This window comes from Petaurus breviceps, unplaced genomic scaffold (genome assembly GCF_028583685.1).
Source record: "Petaurus breviceps papuanus isolate PSGF00001 unplaced genomic scaffold, PetGlider_PUasm1.0 64, whole genome shotgun sequence".
NCBI lineage: Eukaryota > Metazoa > Chordata > Mammalia > Diprotodontia > Petauridae > Petaurus > Petaurus breviceps.
The window spans coordinates 569,040-585,378 of NW_027186428.1; the positions used below are offsets into that span (position 1 = coordinate 569,040).

Sequence of the window (16,339 nt, forward strand, 5' to 3'; positions counted from 1 at the left end):
TTGGATGCCTCATTCTCCTTTAGAAATGTGTCATTTTCATACATATGGAAGATAACGCTTTTCATTTAATAATTTTATTGATTTATAAGAGTTGATCAGTGTCCCTGCCTGTTTTAGTTTTTTATCCATTTATTCAATAAACATTATTAAATAACAGTTGTGTGCAAAGCCCTGTGCTTACTGCTGGGGAAGAAGAATGCCTGGCCTCTTTCTTAGTGAATTTCTATTTATCCTTTAAAGTTGAATTCAAATACAACTTCTCCCATGGACTTTTCCTAATATCACTGGTCAGTTAACCAGTTTCTTATTAATATACTTATCCTTATTTGTACTTATATATGTACTTGTTATAGTTAGCTGTATTGTGCCTTACTCTCCTTATATTTGGTATCTTTTGTGAAGGCAGGGACCATGTCTTAGCCTAACTTTATTCTTTCTCAGGCTTCATGATAGTACTGTACATAGAATACACATTTAAATCTTTTTAGTTGATCTCTATTATTTTTTGAGTGAATATTAAACCCCATCAACTGGCATTTATGGCCTTCCAAAATCTGACACTGCCCTTCCTTTTGAACTTCATCTTATATTTCTTCCATGGAATAAGAAAGAATAAACAAAGCAGAAAAGTGGGCAAGTGCAGAGTGTCTAAGTAATGGAATTTGGTTGGAGTGTTAACTACACAGAGGGAAGTAATGTGAGATAAAGTGGGATAATACTGGATTATGTAGGGCCTGGAATGCCAAGTGAAAGGAGTTTAACCCTTACTTGCTAGACAGTAGGTAGCCACTAAAGATTTTTGGAACACGACATGACAGTTCTGTGCATGTCTTAAAGAAAAGGAAGAGACCTATATTCTTTCCTTAAAGGTTTTGATTTTCTAGCTTTTTAAAAGCTTAACTATTAAATGACATATTTTGCAAATGTTAGGTATGGAAATTTTAGGAAACTGATGAGACTTTTTGCCTTGTATGTTATATAATACCAGGAGCATGGTGTATAAAAGAAATCTACCAAGAGTGAGCTGGGACACTCACAAGCTTACTAAGTTGGGCGCTTTAGTTCCTTCTAGTCCCTTTTAAGGAAATGATCTACATACTGCAAGATGCTGATGTTATTGCCTTTGGTCCAAGCAGGGTACTAGTGTGTCCTTCCTTCCCAGTAACTTAACAAAATTGCATCTTGCAGCTGAAACCTTCCATATTTGCTATCTCCTCCATTAGAATGTGAGAGCATGGACTGGCTTGCTTTTCTATTTGTATCCCTAGTTCTTGTCATAGGAGGTAGTGAGCTGGTGATGTGGAAAGAGTACTGGATCTAGAGTCAATGAGATTTGAGTTCAAATGTGGCCCCAGAAACGTACCTGGGCAAGTCACTTAACCTCTGTGTGTAAAATGGGGATAATAATAGCGCCTACTTCCCAGGGTTGTTGTGAAAATAAAATGAGATTTTTTCATATATATATGAAGTGCTTCACAGACCTTAAAGTGTTGTATAAATGCTGACTATACAGCTACTTAGTCCTCTTTGATCACTAATTAAACCAATTCCCTTTTCCTTGGCCAGAAAGCCTTCAAGGGATGAAGAATGGGCACCTCGTTACAAAACCATGCACTCATAACAAAGAAGAAACTTAGAGAAGTGTTATTACCCAGAACAAAATGGTTAAGCCAAAAGTTCAGAAACATGTAACATTCCTCTGGCCTCAACTAATATAATATACAGTGCCAAGATTCTTTCTCTTAACAAATGATTAACTTTAATTTTAGAATAATAAATTATTTTCCCTTTTGATTAAAGCACATATTTTTATTTTTAATCATTTTCTTAGTATTTCCCATATTCATAATTTACTCAGAATAATTTTCTTGTTTTTAATTAGAAAGCGGGACCAGGAAAACACCGAGCTCCCTTGAAGGAACTCCATGTTATGAGCATCCATTTTCTGATGAAAGTCCTCACTCGACAACCACAGATCAATGTTCCATGACCTCAAGTTTTCTGGGCAGCAGTCTGGATCAGACAAGTACAGATTCTCCTGATCAGCAGAGCATTTTCAGTGGGGAATTGCATAGTATTTTACAGGAAAATAATGACTCTGAAACCTTTAGTGTTCTTGAAGTGTCAGAATCTACCCCAGACTTATTAGATTTAGAAAATGAGAATAAAAATGAAATGCTAAAGTACAACCATGAAAGTGGAATGGACACAGATAATTTAGTGTCTGATGTACCTGCACTTCTGACTGAAGACATAGAAGTTGATGATACACCAGAATTCAAACCTAGACATTTTCTTGTGGATGATGAGCAAAATAGTCAAAAGTCTTCTAACCGAGAACGAGATGACTTTACTGAATTACAAAAAGCAGATGAAACAATACATGAACTGAAAATTCAAGATACTGAAAGCACTTTTTCTGAAAAAAATTGCTCAGATACACAAACAGTGCCTTCAAGTCCTTTTACCCTACCGAGTGCTGAGAAGTTGCTGCCTGCGAAAAGAAGTGATGAAAACTGGGTAGAGATGCCAGGGATGCTGGAAGGTCTTTCCATGAATGTGACCCTAGAAAACCTCAGCTCGAATTCCTGTGATTGTCTCATAAAAGAAAATGATCTTGATCAGCAGAAAAAAATTATACTTTCTGAATTTGGTTTTGGAGCAGAATCAACTCCTCAGGTGTCTGCTTCAGTACCTGTTATCCATGAAACTAAGACTGAACAGTCCCTACAAGAACAAGTGTTAACATCCAGTGATGAAGAGGATATTTATGCTCGGGGTCTGCCGTATTCATCATCTGAAGCTAGTGTCGCTGAACTTGGTGGTAGTCTTTCTCTCCAGGATGTGGCCAAAGCAAATCTTGAGGAAACAGTGTTGTTAAAATCAGATCAGGTCAGTACAATCAGATAAGTTACGAAAGATTTTTAGAGTTTGAGAGATAATGAATTATATGTTCGTTTTATTTTTTACTAGTTATCCATTTTAAAATACTTAAAAATTATTCTATGGTTAAGGCCACCTTCTACTGAGGTCTTCTTCCAAAGACTCATTATAGTATGGAAGGAACCCAGGCTTCTTGTAGGCTATTCTAGGGGTGTATAGAGCTAGGAAGGGACTTCCCAAGCCGAAAAGACTTTACATATAGTCCTGCTAGTGTACAAACAAACAGAAAACCCAGCTGGATAACAGAAAGGCTTTTAAAAACATGGCGGAAAGAGTACTAGCTCTTCAGTCGGAGTATCTGAGCTCAAATCTAATCTCTGAAGTTTAGTGTTTGTGTGACTTTGAGCAATTCATATAAACTCCCTGGGTCTTGGTTTCCTCATTTGTAAAATAAAGGGGTTGAACTAGATGCCTTTAAGACTCCTTACAGTTCTAGATCTGTAATCTTCTGTAATCTGGTGCTCAGAAAGTTGGACAACAGGTGATGATGCTATGGACAAACTATGCTACTTTGTCCATAACAACTCATGAATTTTCTTCCTTATTTAAAACAGTCTTGTTATAGAAATGATATATAAATGCAATATGTAATTACATATGGTAAATACAAAACATTCTCAGTTATCTATATCAATTTATCCAAAGCAAACCTTGTTTGCAAACACTTATTGATATTGTCATTGCTTAATACATCATTTCTTTATGAAATCTGAGTGTTTGTTTATTCTGGTCAACAGGACCTTGAAGAGTAAGCAAAAATAGTTACTTAATTTTCCTCTTGTTTTCCGGAAAAAGTGAATTACTCTGTTTTGTGTAGCCTGTTTTGATCAGTTTGAGGAATCATGCTATTTCTAGATTGGAACTGGGAAAGGGAGTGCTGGGTGGGGAGTTATATTGAGGGCATCTGGATGAGAAGTCAGGATACCTTTCCAGTTTTTATGAGTCATACCTTTGTGGTGTGGCTTCATTTTGAAATGAAAACTTCAACCTCACTATAATTGACAAATTACATTGTAAAGCTAAATATAAAAGATTTTTAGATTATTACTGCTACTTTTCCCATCTGTTCATTTATTATCTGTGCTTATGAACAGTAATAATGACAAGCACTAATACAGTAGAAAAAACACTGAACTTTTGTGACCAAGTCATAAAACTTGGATTCCATTCCCTTGTATGGTCGAAAGAGGATTGGGCTTAGAATCAAAAGATCTAGGTTTAAATCTTTGATTTGCAGCTTAATTAGGGAAGGTAATGTAATCTCCCTAAGCTTCCGTTTTCTCATTTTATGATGAGGATAATAATACCCATACCACTTACTTTGCAGGATTGTGGAGACTGAATGATGTGGTAGATATGAACAGCTTTGTAGCTTATAAGTACCTATAGCTATTTTTACTATTATGTAGTTATTCTTTGTGTAGAAAAATAAGGAAAACAACTATGTGCTTTCCTTACTGTATAAATACCCAGTTAGCTTCAAAACTAACCACAAGTTGTTGTCATGATATGACTAGAGTATTGTCTATAGACTTCAGTAGGGAATTATGATATGTTAGAAATCTAGCTGGATATTCTTTCTCAAATTTATGACAAAATTTATGACAAAAATTTAAAGACAAAATCTTCTCATTTGAAACTTAGGAACCTCAAACATCTGAACATAAGAACCTTAAAAGGATCATTATTTCATTTATGATTTTATTCCCTTTGACAAAAATCACAACTTCTCCATGCTTTAGTGTATAGTTTCAAGAATTTCTCTGGCCAGAATGTGTTATCTGGTCATCAACCTAATATTACGTGCCTTCCAAACTCAGCTGCCAGGTTAGTCTTCAGAAGATTGGCACTCTTTCTATTCCCAGACCATCTGGTAAATCTTTCTAGCTGGGTAGGGCCCAGGGAGCTAGAACTCCTGTGCCCATGCCTTAGCCTTTGAGAACCCAAGGTCCTTTTCTGTGCTAGAATGAGGTATTGGTGGAGTCATCAGTAAGGGATAATTTACCTGTCCTGATAGAAAATACCAAAAAAGTATCTCTTTACACCCATCTCAGAGAAGTTAATATTCTTCACATTGTAAAATTAAATATAGATGGGGAAGTTTCCTTTTGGTTTTTGCAGAGGTACAAAATTGTATATATTTATCTAGCTCAGGTTTAAAAAGCTTCATGAAAATTCTGTCCAGCCTCCAAAATTTCAGTCATCCTTCCTTTAGAGTATCTTTGACTTAGTTGAATACAAAATTCTCTACAACATCCTGACAAGTAGTCATCCAATCTTTGCTTAAAGACTTCCATTAATATATGATATGGCAACTCCCAAAAGTTAATGGGATCTTAGATTGTATTGAGAGTCATTATGTCTGGGATTAGGGAGATGATATTCCTGCTATACTTTGCCTTCCTCAGACACATCTGCCTTGTGTTTACTACTGAGCCCCACCATTGAGAAAGGAGGTAGAGTGGGGAAAAAAGCAAATTTAAGCTTGAGGTCAGGAAACACTTCCTCATATTTGGTTATCCAAAAGTAGAATTGACCACCTGTAGAGATAATGAGTTTCTCTTTATTAACAATCTGAGTTGGGATAATCACTTGCTGAGTATGTTGAAGAGGCAGTTTTTGTTTAGGTATAGGTTGAACTTGATTTCTAATGAGTTCTCTGCCAAGTCTGAGAATCAATTCAGTGTTTTCTGTTATCTGTTATATTAGTAGTTCTTTAGTTTTGTTCTTGTCAGAAGTCTCATTTTTTTATTTATCTGGGAGTTTAGGGAAGTTTGTTTGAAAATATTCCAAATGGCCTCTGATTTCTTTGGGAACATTGTCCAATAAGTTTTGTAGATAGGGTAGGGAGAAATATTTTCAGATACTTATGCATACATTACTTTTTTGTACACATTTAATATAAAGATGAACCTTTGCACAAGGGAATTTCGTATCAAGTAGGGATTGAACTAGATTCTCAAATTCATTTCCCTACTTTTCAAGGAACATATCTTCTATGTAAGGCTAGATAGTTGTATTATTGGGTTTTTTTTTTAGCATATTCTTTTTCAGTATATTACATTATATTATATATATTACATTAAATATTGGATTCTCTGATGGTAAGCATTATGAAAACTTAGAGCATATTATAATCATTTTCTGAATTTATGATTTTTTAAGGGGAAAGATTAACTATCATTCTTTGATTCCTCAGTTCCAGTGTTTCCCAAAAAACAGGGAGATCTGCTTTCATTCTTAAGATTTTTATCATTTTGAGCAAATACCACCTGTTAAAAATATTCTTACATGTGTAGTGCTACCTTGTCTCCTACATACAAATCCATGTAGCTCTGTTCTAACCACTATTCCTTAGTTTGCAGAAAGCTGGATGGGCTACTCTGGCCCTGGCTATGGAATCCTAAGCCTTGTGGTTTCAGAGAAGTATATCTGGTGCCTGGACTACAAAGGTGGGCTGTATTGTAGCGGACTCCCTAGTGCTGGAATACGGTGGCAGAAATTTGAAGATGCAGTCCAGCAGGTGGCAGTCTCTCCTTCAGGTTAGAATCCCTGACTTCCAGGTATCCAGCTTTCTTTACCAAATCTAATAACAACTACCAACATTAACCTTGTTAATGCTAACATGAATGAAGGAAGGATAGAAGGAAGAAATGAAAATCATTTATTAAATACATACTCTGTACCAAGCATCATGCTAAGTTCTGAAGTTACAAATACCAAAAAGTAAAATAGACTCTACTCCAGGAGCTTACATTCTTGTAGAGGAAGATAGCATCATCAAAGGCATTATGACCATGGAAAGATGTTTTGGTTTTGGAAGTGACATTGATGGTGAATGACAGCTAGCCTAAGGGAGTCAGCTCTCATACCCTTTCCAAAGAGAATAGTAACATTAATTTGATTACTGGTCCCAGAGCAAGAGATAGAAAAGGGAATTGAGATGTATTAGATGGTAGAGTATGTGGCAAAGAGATGGTAGGGGTAGGTCATTGGATGTGATGTGAAACATAACAGGAATCCACAAAAGTATATAGATAACCTATTTTTGTTTGCCACAACTTTTAGAATTATGATACAACATTTGGTAAGATCACCTGCTCTGCAATTTTGTATTACCCAAATTCTCCCCACTTTTTGCCTAGAATTCCAGTTTTTTGCCTGATTCTTTTGCTTTCAATTTCATTTATTTTTGGACTTTAAGAAGCTTGTTGTGCCAAACTCCCAGACACAACTTTTTTTAGTATAAGCATTTTTTGGTTTTCAAACACCAGGCTTTAAATTGTTGATTTGAATGATAGATGTTAAATGTGGTATATTCCATATTAAAATACAATACGTTTCCATTTTTGGATTTGGTTAATTGTACCATTGAAGGATTATTAACATTCAAGCCTCATGAGGTTTTGGATATATTCAAATTGAATCATGGGATTTGGACCTGGATGGGTCCTTAGAGATCATTTAATTTCATCCTATAATTTTATAATTAAGGAAGTCAAGAAACAGAGAAAAAGCAAATATAAGTAGCAGAGCTATGCTTTAAACTCATACCCTCTGACTTCAGATCTTATTTTCATAACACCATGTTAGCTTCTGTTCTGTTTCCTTTTTTATAAATATGCTTACTTTTTAAATAGTTAATGGGCCAGATCCTCTGAGCAATTAAGCTACTTCCTGACCATATATTGAAGTCTCATCAATTCTTTCAAGCCACCAAGGTACTCCCTTTCATGCATTGGAGTAGAAATTGACTAAATGCTACCTAATGGTTTTAAATTACCACTGCCACTCCCATTTTCATGAAGTAATTTGCTCATCTAGGTTTTTTAATATTAGCAACTTCTCGCCCTGCTCAAGGGGAGTGAGGCAGGAAGGTAGATAAAACAGAATGGATCTTCATACAGTATTTATTTGAGCTCAGCTAACATATTAGAAAGAAATTGAATACAAAAAATGGATAAATTAGAGCAGGGGAGTATAGAATGTTAATTTAAGTCTGTGTCACAAAGTTCTTGTGACCTTTGTTTTCATGGTATGCCTCAGTTTTCTTGCTTATAAATTTAAACCCCACTACTAACATATATAGTCAATCAATACGTTGTCCATGTTAAAAAAAAAAGCCTTATTCTGTATTCTGATACCTTCACCTCTCTCAGAAGTTGGCTAGCATCTTTCATCATTATTCCTCTGGAATCCTGGTTTGTCATTACACTGATAAGAATTCAACACAATAATATTCTGTCACATTTGTATACTCTCACTTGTTCATCCATTCCCAGATTTATGGGCATCCTCTCAGATTCCTATTCTTTGTCACTTCAAAAAGAATTGTAGATATTTTTGTACAGTTTTGCTTAGAATTATTCCCTATCCTAATCTACCTTCCCTCTTCTTTCCCTCCCCATCTCTTCCCTTTCCGTCCTATTTTCCTGTTGAGTGAAATTGATTTTTGTATCCAGCACTGTGTGTATGTATGTGTATCATTCCTTCTTTTGAACAGATCAGATCAGAGTAAGGTTCGTGTCAGCTGATTTCTTGACATCTCCTCCTTGTTTGTCTATGTAATGTCTATGTGCATACATATGATAATTTTCCCTAACCTATCATTCCCTCTTCCTTTACCCATTCCCACCTAGGGTATTTCTCCTCTCTTTTCTAAGATCATGAAGACATGAAAAAGAACGAAAACAAATTTAAAAACCCTTACTCCTGGGGCTTAACTAATTGGTCTTCCTCAGTGGACTCTGATCATGGTAGGATTCAGAGGGAACACACATATTATCTCCCTATATTTGAATGAAAGCTATTTATCCTTGTTTAGTCCTTTATCACTGTTCGTTCATTTCTTTTTTTTTTTTTTTAGATTTTTCTTTTTTCTTTTTGGAGGGGGGAGGGTAGGGCAATGAGGGTTAAGTGACTTGCCCAAGGTCACATGGCTAGTTTTGTGTTAAGAGTCTGAGTTCCAATTTGAACTCAGGTCTTCCCTACTCCAGGGCTGGTCCTCTATTCACTGCGCCACCTATCTTCCCCAAAGTTTTCTTTTCTTTATTTTTTGTGCTTTTTGGAGGAGGGAAGGTAGGGCAGTTGGGGTTAAGTGACTTGCCCAAGGTCACACAGCTAGTAAGTGTTAAGTGTTCATTCATTTTTCCGTTTTTTTATATTTGCTCTTCACTCCTGTGTTTGAACTTCAAAGTTTTTGTGCAGTTCTGGTCTTTTCTTCTAGAATCCTTGAAAGTTTTCTATTTCATTAAAGGCCTATTTTTGTCATATCATGTCGTATCATGCTCAGTTTTTCTGTGTAAGTTATTCTTAGCTGTATGTTTATATCTTTTGCCTTCTGGAATATCATATTCCAAGTTCTCTGTTCTTTTATAGGAGTAGTTGCCAAGTTGTATGTGATACTGACTGGTTCCTTGGTACTCTTAATTCTTTCTGACTGCTTTCCATATTTTTTTTTTCCTTTTGACTTGCATGCTCTTAATTTTGGCTATGAGGTTCCCTGTAGCTTTCATTTTGGTGTTTCTTTTAGGAGTTGAGCAGGGAATTCTTTTTCTATTTTTCCCTTTGGTTCTAAAAGATCTGGACAGTCCTATTTTAAGATTTCTTAAAATATACTCTTTTTTGGGTCATAGGATTCAGACAGTACAATAATTCTTATTTTTTTTTATTTTTTTAAGTCTTTTGACTTTATTTTAATATTTCTTGTTGCTTCATGGAGCCATTGGTTTCTTTTTGGTCCATTCTAATTTTCAGGGAATTTGTTTGCTTGGGCCAAGCTTTTAATTCCCCTTCTAGTCCTTTCTTCCATAGCTCTCATTTTCTGTTTTTTCTACCCCTCAGGCTCTCTTATTCCATTTACAAAAACTTTTTAAAAATTTCTTCTCATTTCCTATAAGAGGTGTGTTTTTCCTGAACATTTGTTCCCAAGCTGTGTTTCTTTCTTGTAAATGTTTTAGCATCATTCTCTTCTTTTGTGTTTGTGCCTTGAGCATCCGTATCACTGTAATAGCTCATTATTGCAAGAATCCTTTTTTTGTTTGTTTGCCTTCCAACCTACTTTCTGACTTTAGACTTGATGTTAGAACTTGGGCTCTGCTACACTTAGGAAGGAAAGATTTGGGTTTGTCCTCTCACTGCCTTCTTGGGGCATTTAGCAGTGTGTTTATTTCAGAGCTGAGGGTCAGGCTAGGGACCTGTAAGCTTTCAGTGTTCCCAGAATGGTTTGACTTAGGACAAAGTCAGCTTGTTGCCCCCTGGTTTGATTACTGCAAATTCCTGCCCTGAGTTTGGATATGAGCAAGAGTAGATTATTACTGGAATCCATCCCGCCAACCAGTTGAAAAGCTCCTTTATTCAGAGTGGCAGGGTTATAGGCTCTCCTTTAGTTTCGGATTCCTGCCCTGGCTATTCCTCTGCAGACTGAGCTGGATGCTACAAGCTCTGAGTCTCAGATCTGAGCTGAAGCACTGCTCCTGGTTTCAGAACTTCCTTCTTTTTCTATATACCACCTAGGACCTACTTAAACCACCTTGTGCAGGTCTGTGACCCAGAACAGGATAATAGTGCACAGCAAAGGTAGAACCTATCTCTGTGTCACAGTTGCCCTGGTGTGGATCTGCGGGTAACCTAGTCTGAGTCTGGGACCTCCCATTGGCCCAGTTCACAGCTTCTTCCTGGTCAATGGAGTACTTTGCTCCATGGTGCTTTAGGCCAAGCTCAGCCCCCATGTCCGTGGACCTCCCTGTACTGGACTAAGATGACCAAGTACTCACTGACTTTTTCTGAATTTCTTCATCAGCATTTGATGTGATGCACTTTCTAGATCTGTTTGGAAGAACTTGTAGATGAGCTCACCACAGTGCTTAGCTATTACTGTGGCATCTTGGCTCTCTCTCTCTAGTCACACTGAATTATTTATAAAAGAATTTCCTTCGAGGGTAACTTTGATAATAAATCAAATTAGAGGTGTTGATGTTTACATAATTGTATATTTTAATAATTTCTGACCATAATATTTGACTCAACTAATTAAGTATTAACTTCTTTTTTCTCTTGATTTCATTGATTGATTTTATTTCTAAATTATTTATTTTCTCTTCCTTCTGATTCATGCTTCGTACCACAGCAGTGTTTATTTTCCTAAGATACATCCATGATCATGTTGTTCTTCTGCTCAGAAACTGTCAAATGACTTTCTGTTGCCTAATTCCTTGGTTTGGCAGTCAAGGTTTTTCAGTTTACCACTTTCCTTGCCTAATCTCTAAATGTTCACTTTTCTAAAACTTTCACTCTAGCTAAACTGAATTACTCACTAGCTAAACTAAACAGTTTCTCCCAAAACCTCTTTTGCTTTTGTGCCTTTATTTTTCTCTTAGTGTCTTATTTCCACCTGTTACCATGTAAGATAAAGCTTTCCTCTCTCTATCTCTACCTGTGAAAATTCTAAATATTCTTCAAGGCTCAGATTAAGTGCAACCTCTTCTCTCATGTTTTCCTTGTTTACCCTACCCCAACATGATTTCATAGACATTTAAACCCAGTAGCAGATTTCTGGCAGGATGGCTGCTTGCATGGAGGCATCCATCTCCCATACATATATTCCACAAAACCCTAAAAGTTACACCAGACTGAGTGATGATCAAGAAATTCAGTGAAAAACTAGAGTAAGTGACTTCATTTGCCTGGAGCTGCAGAAGTCTACAAATAATAAATAGGAAAGAGGATAGACCCACCAGGAAATTAAGCCACAGCACATGAAAATAATATGAAAGACTTTGCATTGTGACCAGAGATGGATCAGAGGCAAGGGTATTGAAACCAGCTCTAAGACTGCTAAATTTTCAGTGTGAGCATTTATATTTCAGAAATTGGCAATTGCTGCAAATTAGAGCTTGATTCATTATTTTATTGATTACTGTAAGTATTAGTAATACAGATTAATCTTAAAAGTTTGTGGGCATGCATTCCTCCCTCCTCTTTCCTTCCCCAAGACAGCCTGGTTGTTAAACATTTACCATCATACCCCTATATTGCTTTATAAATATCACTTGAGTTCAGCAGGAGTACAGGAGAAAGCTCAGGGAATGAAATTGTGATCAGGCCAAAGGCCTGGTGAGTGTAATAATAGTTATAAATGGCATTTATGCAGTGCTTTAAAGTTAGCAAAGTGATTTCCATCCTTTATATCATTTGAGTTTTACAATACCAGAGGGCACCTTTAGCCTCCAAGGCTCTGTATTGGGAGGCAGCAAGAATGGAGCTTTCTGATATGAAAGTTCCAGAGTAGCTGGAAATCTGTATGTAGCACGGACTTTGGAAGTGACAGGGAGTGACAGCAACCACACTGGACAAAGAAGAACTCATTCAGGGACATCCCAGGTCCACGGGTTCTGAGGTTATAGCACTCTGTCTTAAGATGCCATAGAAGGTTTTGAAGATCCAGCACTCTGAACCCTCAAAATTCAGGGAACTTATACATACTCTGAAAGACATGAAAGGTTGAGGTAGAGGTCAATCCAAGAAGCCAAGTGAAAACTAAGCAGGACTACCACTCTATCCAGTCCAAATCAGTTACAAAAGCTAGAGAGGTAAGTAAGCAGAAGATAGCAGTCACTATCAAGCAGCTAGGAGGCACAGTGGATAGAGTACCAGTCCTAGTCAGGAAAACCTGAGTTCAAATGTGACCCCAGACACTTACTACTTGTGTGACCTTGGGCAAGTCACTTAACCCTGTTTGCCCCAGTTTCCTCATCTAGAAAATGAGATGGAGAGGAAATGGCAAACCACTCCAGTATCTTTGCCAAGAAAACCCCAACTGTGGTCATGAAGGGTCAGACACAACTGAAACAACTGAACAACGTAAAGCAATCACTATAAATAATTGTTATAGACCCAGAGATACCCCAAACTCCAACCTAGAAGAAGAGAATAACTGTACAAACAACTACAAACTCAAAGGAAAAAATGAATTTTCCACAGGAGGTACATGAATGCCTAGAAGAGATAAAAAATGAAATAAAGGGGGCGGCCAGGTGGCTCAGCGAGTAAGAACACCAGTTCCAGTGTTGGGATGACCTGGGGATCAAATCCGGGCTCACATACTTAGCAACACACCCAGAAATAACCGGCCGTGTAACCTTGATCAAGTTACTTAACCCCGGTTGCTTTAAAAAAAAAATGAAATAAAGACTTCTGGAGGAAAGAATTGAAAGGATAATAAGTAGCTTAGAACAGAAAGCATTACCCAAATAATGAACTTTATTAAAATCAAAATTGACCAAACAGAAATCAACAAATACATGAAATGAGAAGAAATTTTAGAATTAAATCAAAAGATTGGGGGGAAAAAAAGCCCAGAAGAAAATGAAAGATATCTTATCACAAACATCTTACGTGGAAAACAGGTTATGGAGAGATCATTTAAGAACCATCAGATTCAGGGTGGCTAGGTGGCGCAATGAGTAGAGCACCAGCCCTGGAGTCAGGAGGACCTGAGTTCAAATCCGGCCTCAGACACTTAACACAAAAACTAGCCATGTGACCTTGGGCAAGTCACTTAACCCCAATTGCCCTCCAAAAAGGAAAAAAAAAATCATCAGATTCCCTGAAAACAGTTTTTTTTTTAAAGTAAGAAAGACATCCTAGACACTATATTTAAAGTAATAATAAATGAAAAATTGCACAGATCTGTTAGAACCAGTGGGCAGTTCTTAGTTCTAAAAATAGAATTTACTGATCATCTCCTAAAAGAAATCCTAAAAGGAAATATTTCAGGCATGGCAAAGCCAAAATATAGAGCTTCCACATGAAAGGTACTGCAAATATCCGGAAAGAAAGAGTTTAGTCCCAAGGATCCACAGTTAGGATCACATAAGACTTGGCAACTTCTACTGTAAATGAAGGGAACTCTTGGAATATAATATTCCAAAATTCAAAAGACATGGGCTTATAACCAAAAGTAATTTACCCTCAAAAGCTGGATATTATCATACATGGGGAAAATGGGAGCATTTTCAGATATTCCTGATGAAAAGACTCCAACTGAGCAGAAACTTTGAATTGCAAACACAAGATTGAGATGAAATCTCTACACGTAAACTTATTTGAAAAATTAGTATGGACTGTATGATGTGCTAATAACATTCTAATAAGGGGAGAAATAACAAATATCCCTTCAGAACCTTAATGTGTTCAAAGGATATTAAGGGAGTTGAATAAGAAAAGTAGAAAACCTGGGAGGTGAGTTGGTTTTTGTTCTGAAGGTTTTAAGAGAGGAGAGAAAAATGAGTATAAAAGAAATATACTGGTATGAAAAGACCGGAGCTTTTTATTTTTCATAATTAGGGTATATGAGAAATAAAATTGAAGGGATTGGGAGAACAAGAAACAGATGAACCTCTTATCTGACCTGAACAAAAGAGGGTCGGAGGATAATATTGGGGAGGGAATAAGTTGCAAAACCAACTTCAGCTTTGGAGGGTACATCTGGAAGGGGAGAAATTAATAGAAAAAAAGGAAAAGATAACCAGTATTCAGGGTCTGGGCAAGGGGAAGAGAAGAGGAAGATCATTGAAAGGGAAGCAGATCAGTTTAGTTACATTTAGTTACAACTGATTTGGTTTACATTCCTTCTTTTTCATCCTCTTCCTCTTTGTAAAAGGTAATGAGTGGCTAAGGAAAAAAATAGTATAATAGGTTATGAAGGAAGAAAATAAAAATTAGCAGTCATAACAGTCAATGTGAGTGGGGTGAACTCCGATATCCAAAATATATAGAAAATCTATTCAAACATATAAGAACAACATTGCCCAGTAGATAGTCAAAAGAATATTGTCAGGTCTTAAAAAATGAAACTTGAGCCATCAATAGTCAGATGAAAACACACTCCAAATAACAAAATAAGGGAAATAAAAATGAAAACAATTCTTAGGTTCTACTTTACCCCATTACATTGGCAAGGATGACTAAAAAGGAAAATGATAATTGTTAGAGAGGCATAGGCACACTAGTACACTGATGGTGGAGTTGTAAATTTGTTTTTCCAATGGAAATAATGTTGGAATTGTTCCCCAAAAGTTACTGAATAACGTATAAATTTTACTTCAGCAAAACTTCTACCAGGCTTATACTTACACAAAGAGAGCGAGGAAGAAGGGAAAGGACCTAGATATACAAAAATATTGCAACACTTTTTGTCATATCAAAGAATTATAAACTGAGTTGGGAAATGTCTGAGCAAATTATGGTATATTAAAAATTACTAAAGAGATGATTTCAGATCATCCTGGTAAGATTTATACGAACTAATGTGGATCAAAGTGAGCAGAACTAGGAAATAATTTATATAATGATTACAACACCATAAAGAAAAGTGGCTTTCAAAGACGTAAGCAATGACCAAACATGACTCCGTGGAACTTGTTACTTGTCTCTTACCTGAGAGGTGATCAACTCAAGGTGCAGAAAGAAACACTTCTGGATGAAGCCAATGTGTGGATTTTTTTCCTTGATTGTTTATCTGTCATGAGGTTCTTTAAAAACATTTTCTTGGGGACAGCTAGGTGGTGCAGTGAATAGAGCATGAGCCCTGGAGTCAGGAGGACCCGAGTTCAAATCCAGGCTCAGTCAGACACTTAACACTTGCTAGCCATGTGACTTTGGGCAAGTCACTTAACCCCAATTGCCCTACTTTCCCCCCTCCAAAAAGCAAAAAACAAACAAAAAAAATTTAATTGAGGGTTGTGGGGAATTGGGGGCAACATTAGGGACTAGCAATAGTCATACTAAAAAAAAGAGGACCATTGGATTTTTTAAAAAAATTCCCAGAACAGAAGGAAGCACAGAGAAGCAGAACAGCTTTATCCTTTTTTTTTTTAAAGATAAATTAAATGAGATAGAGATTTTTGGTTTCATATATGATCCTTTTTTTTTGGTTCTACTTCATATACAGAAATGCTCACCTTTGTTAACGCTTAGAATTTTAAAAATAATTCCTATAGTATTTCACTTATACCAGTCATAGGACTAGTTTATGCTTCCCCATGTTGTTTCTACTTGGATGCTATCTTACTAGATTTGTAAGCTCCTTGATAATAGAGTCTCATACCTATTGTTATATCTCCCATGAGATGTTTCATATAGTAGATGCTGAATCCTTACTTATTAATGAATTTTTCATAGGTGCGCTTCTCTGGAAGATTGAACAGAAATCTAACAAGGCATTTGCCTGTGGGAAAGTAACTATCAAAGGAAAGCGGCACTGGTACGAGGCACTGCCACAAGCTGTATTTGTAGCTTTAAGTGATGATACTGCTTGGATTATTAGGACTAATGGAGATTTGTACTTACAAACAGGTAAGTAACTTTGACATTGAATCATCTTTGTGCTACACCT

At 36.5% G+C, this 16,339-nt stretch overlaps 1 protein-coding gene across 2 annotated transcripts in view; it reads left to right on the forward strand.

Moving 5' to 3' along the window:
* Positions 1 to 16,339, forward strand: part of TECPR2 (tectonin beta-propeller repeat containing 2) — a 140,516-nt gene that overhangs the window by 44,087 nt on the left and 80,090 nt on the right. For both annotated transcript variants that reach the window (XM_069103739.1, XM_069103738.1), the window contains exons 9-11: positions 1,883 to 2,892; positions 6,302 to 6,485; positions 16,126 to 16,299. In XM_069103739.1, the coding sequence (XP_068959840.1) occupies positions 1,883 to 2,892; positions 6,302 to 6,485; positions 16,126 to 16,299 (1,368 nt within the window). The remainder of the gene's footprint in view (positions 1 to 1,882; positions 2,893 to 6,301; positions 6,486 to 16,125; positions 16,300 to 16,339) is intronic.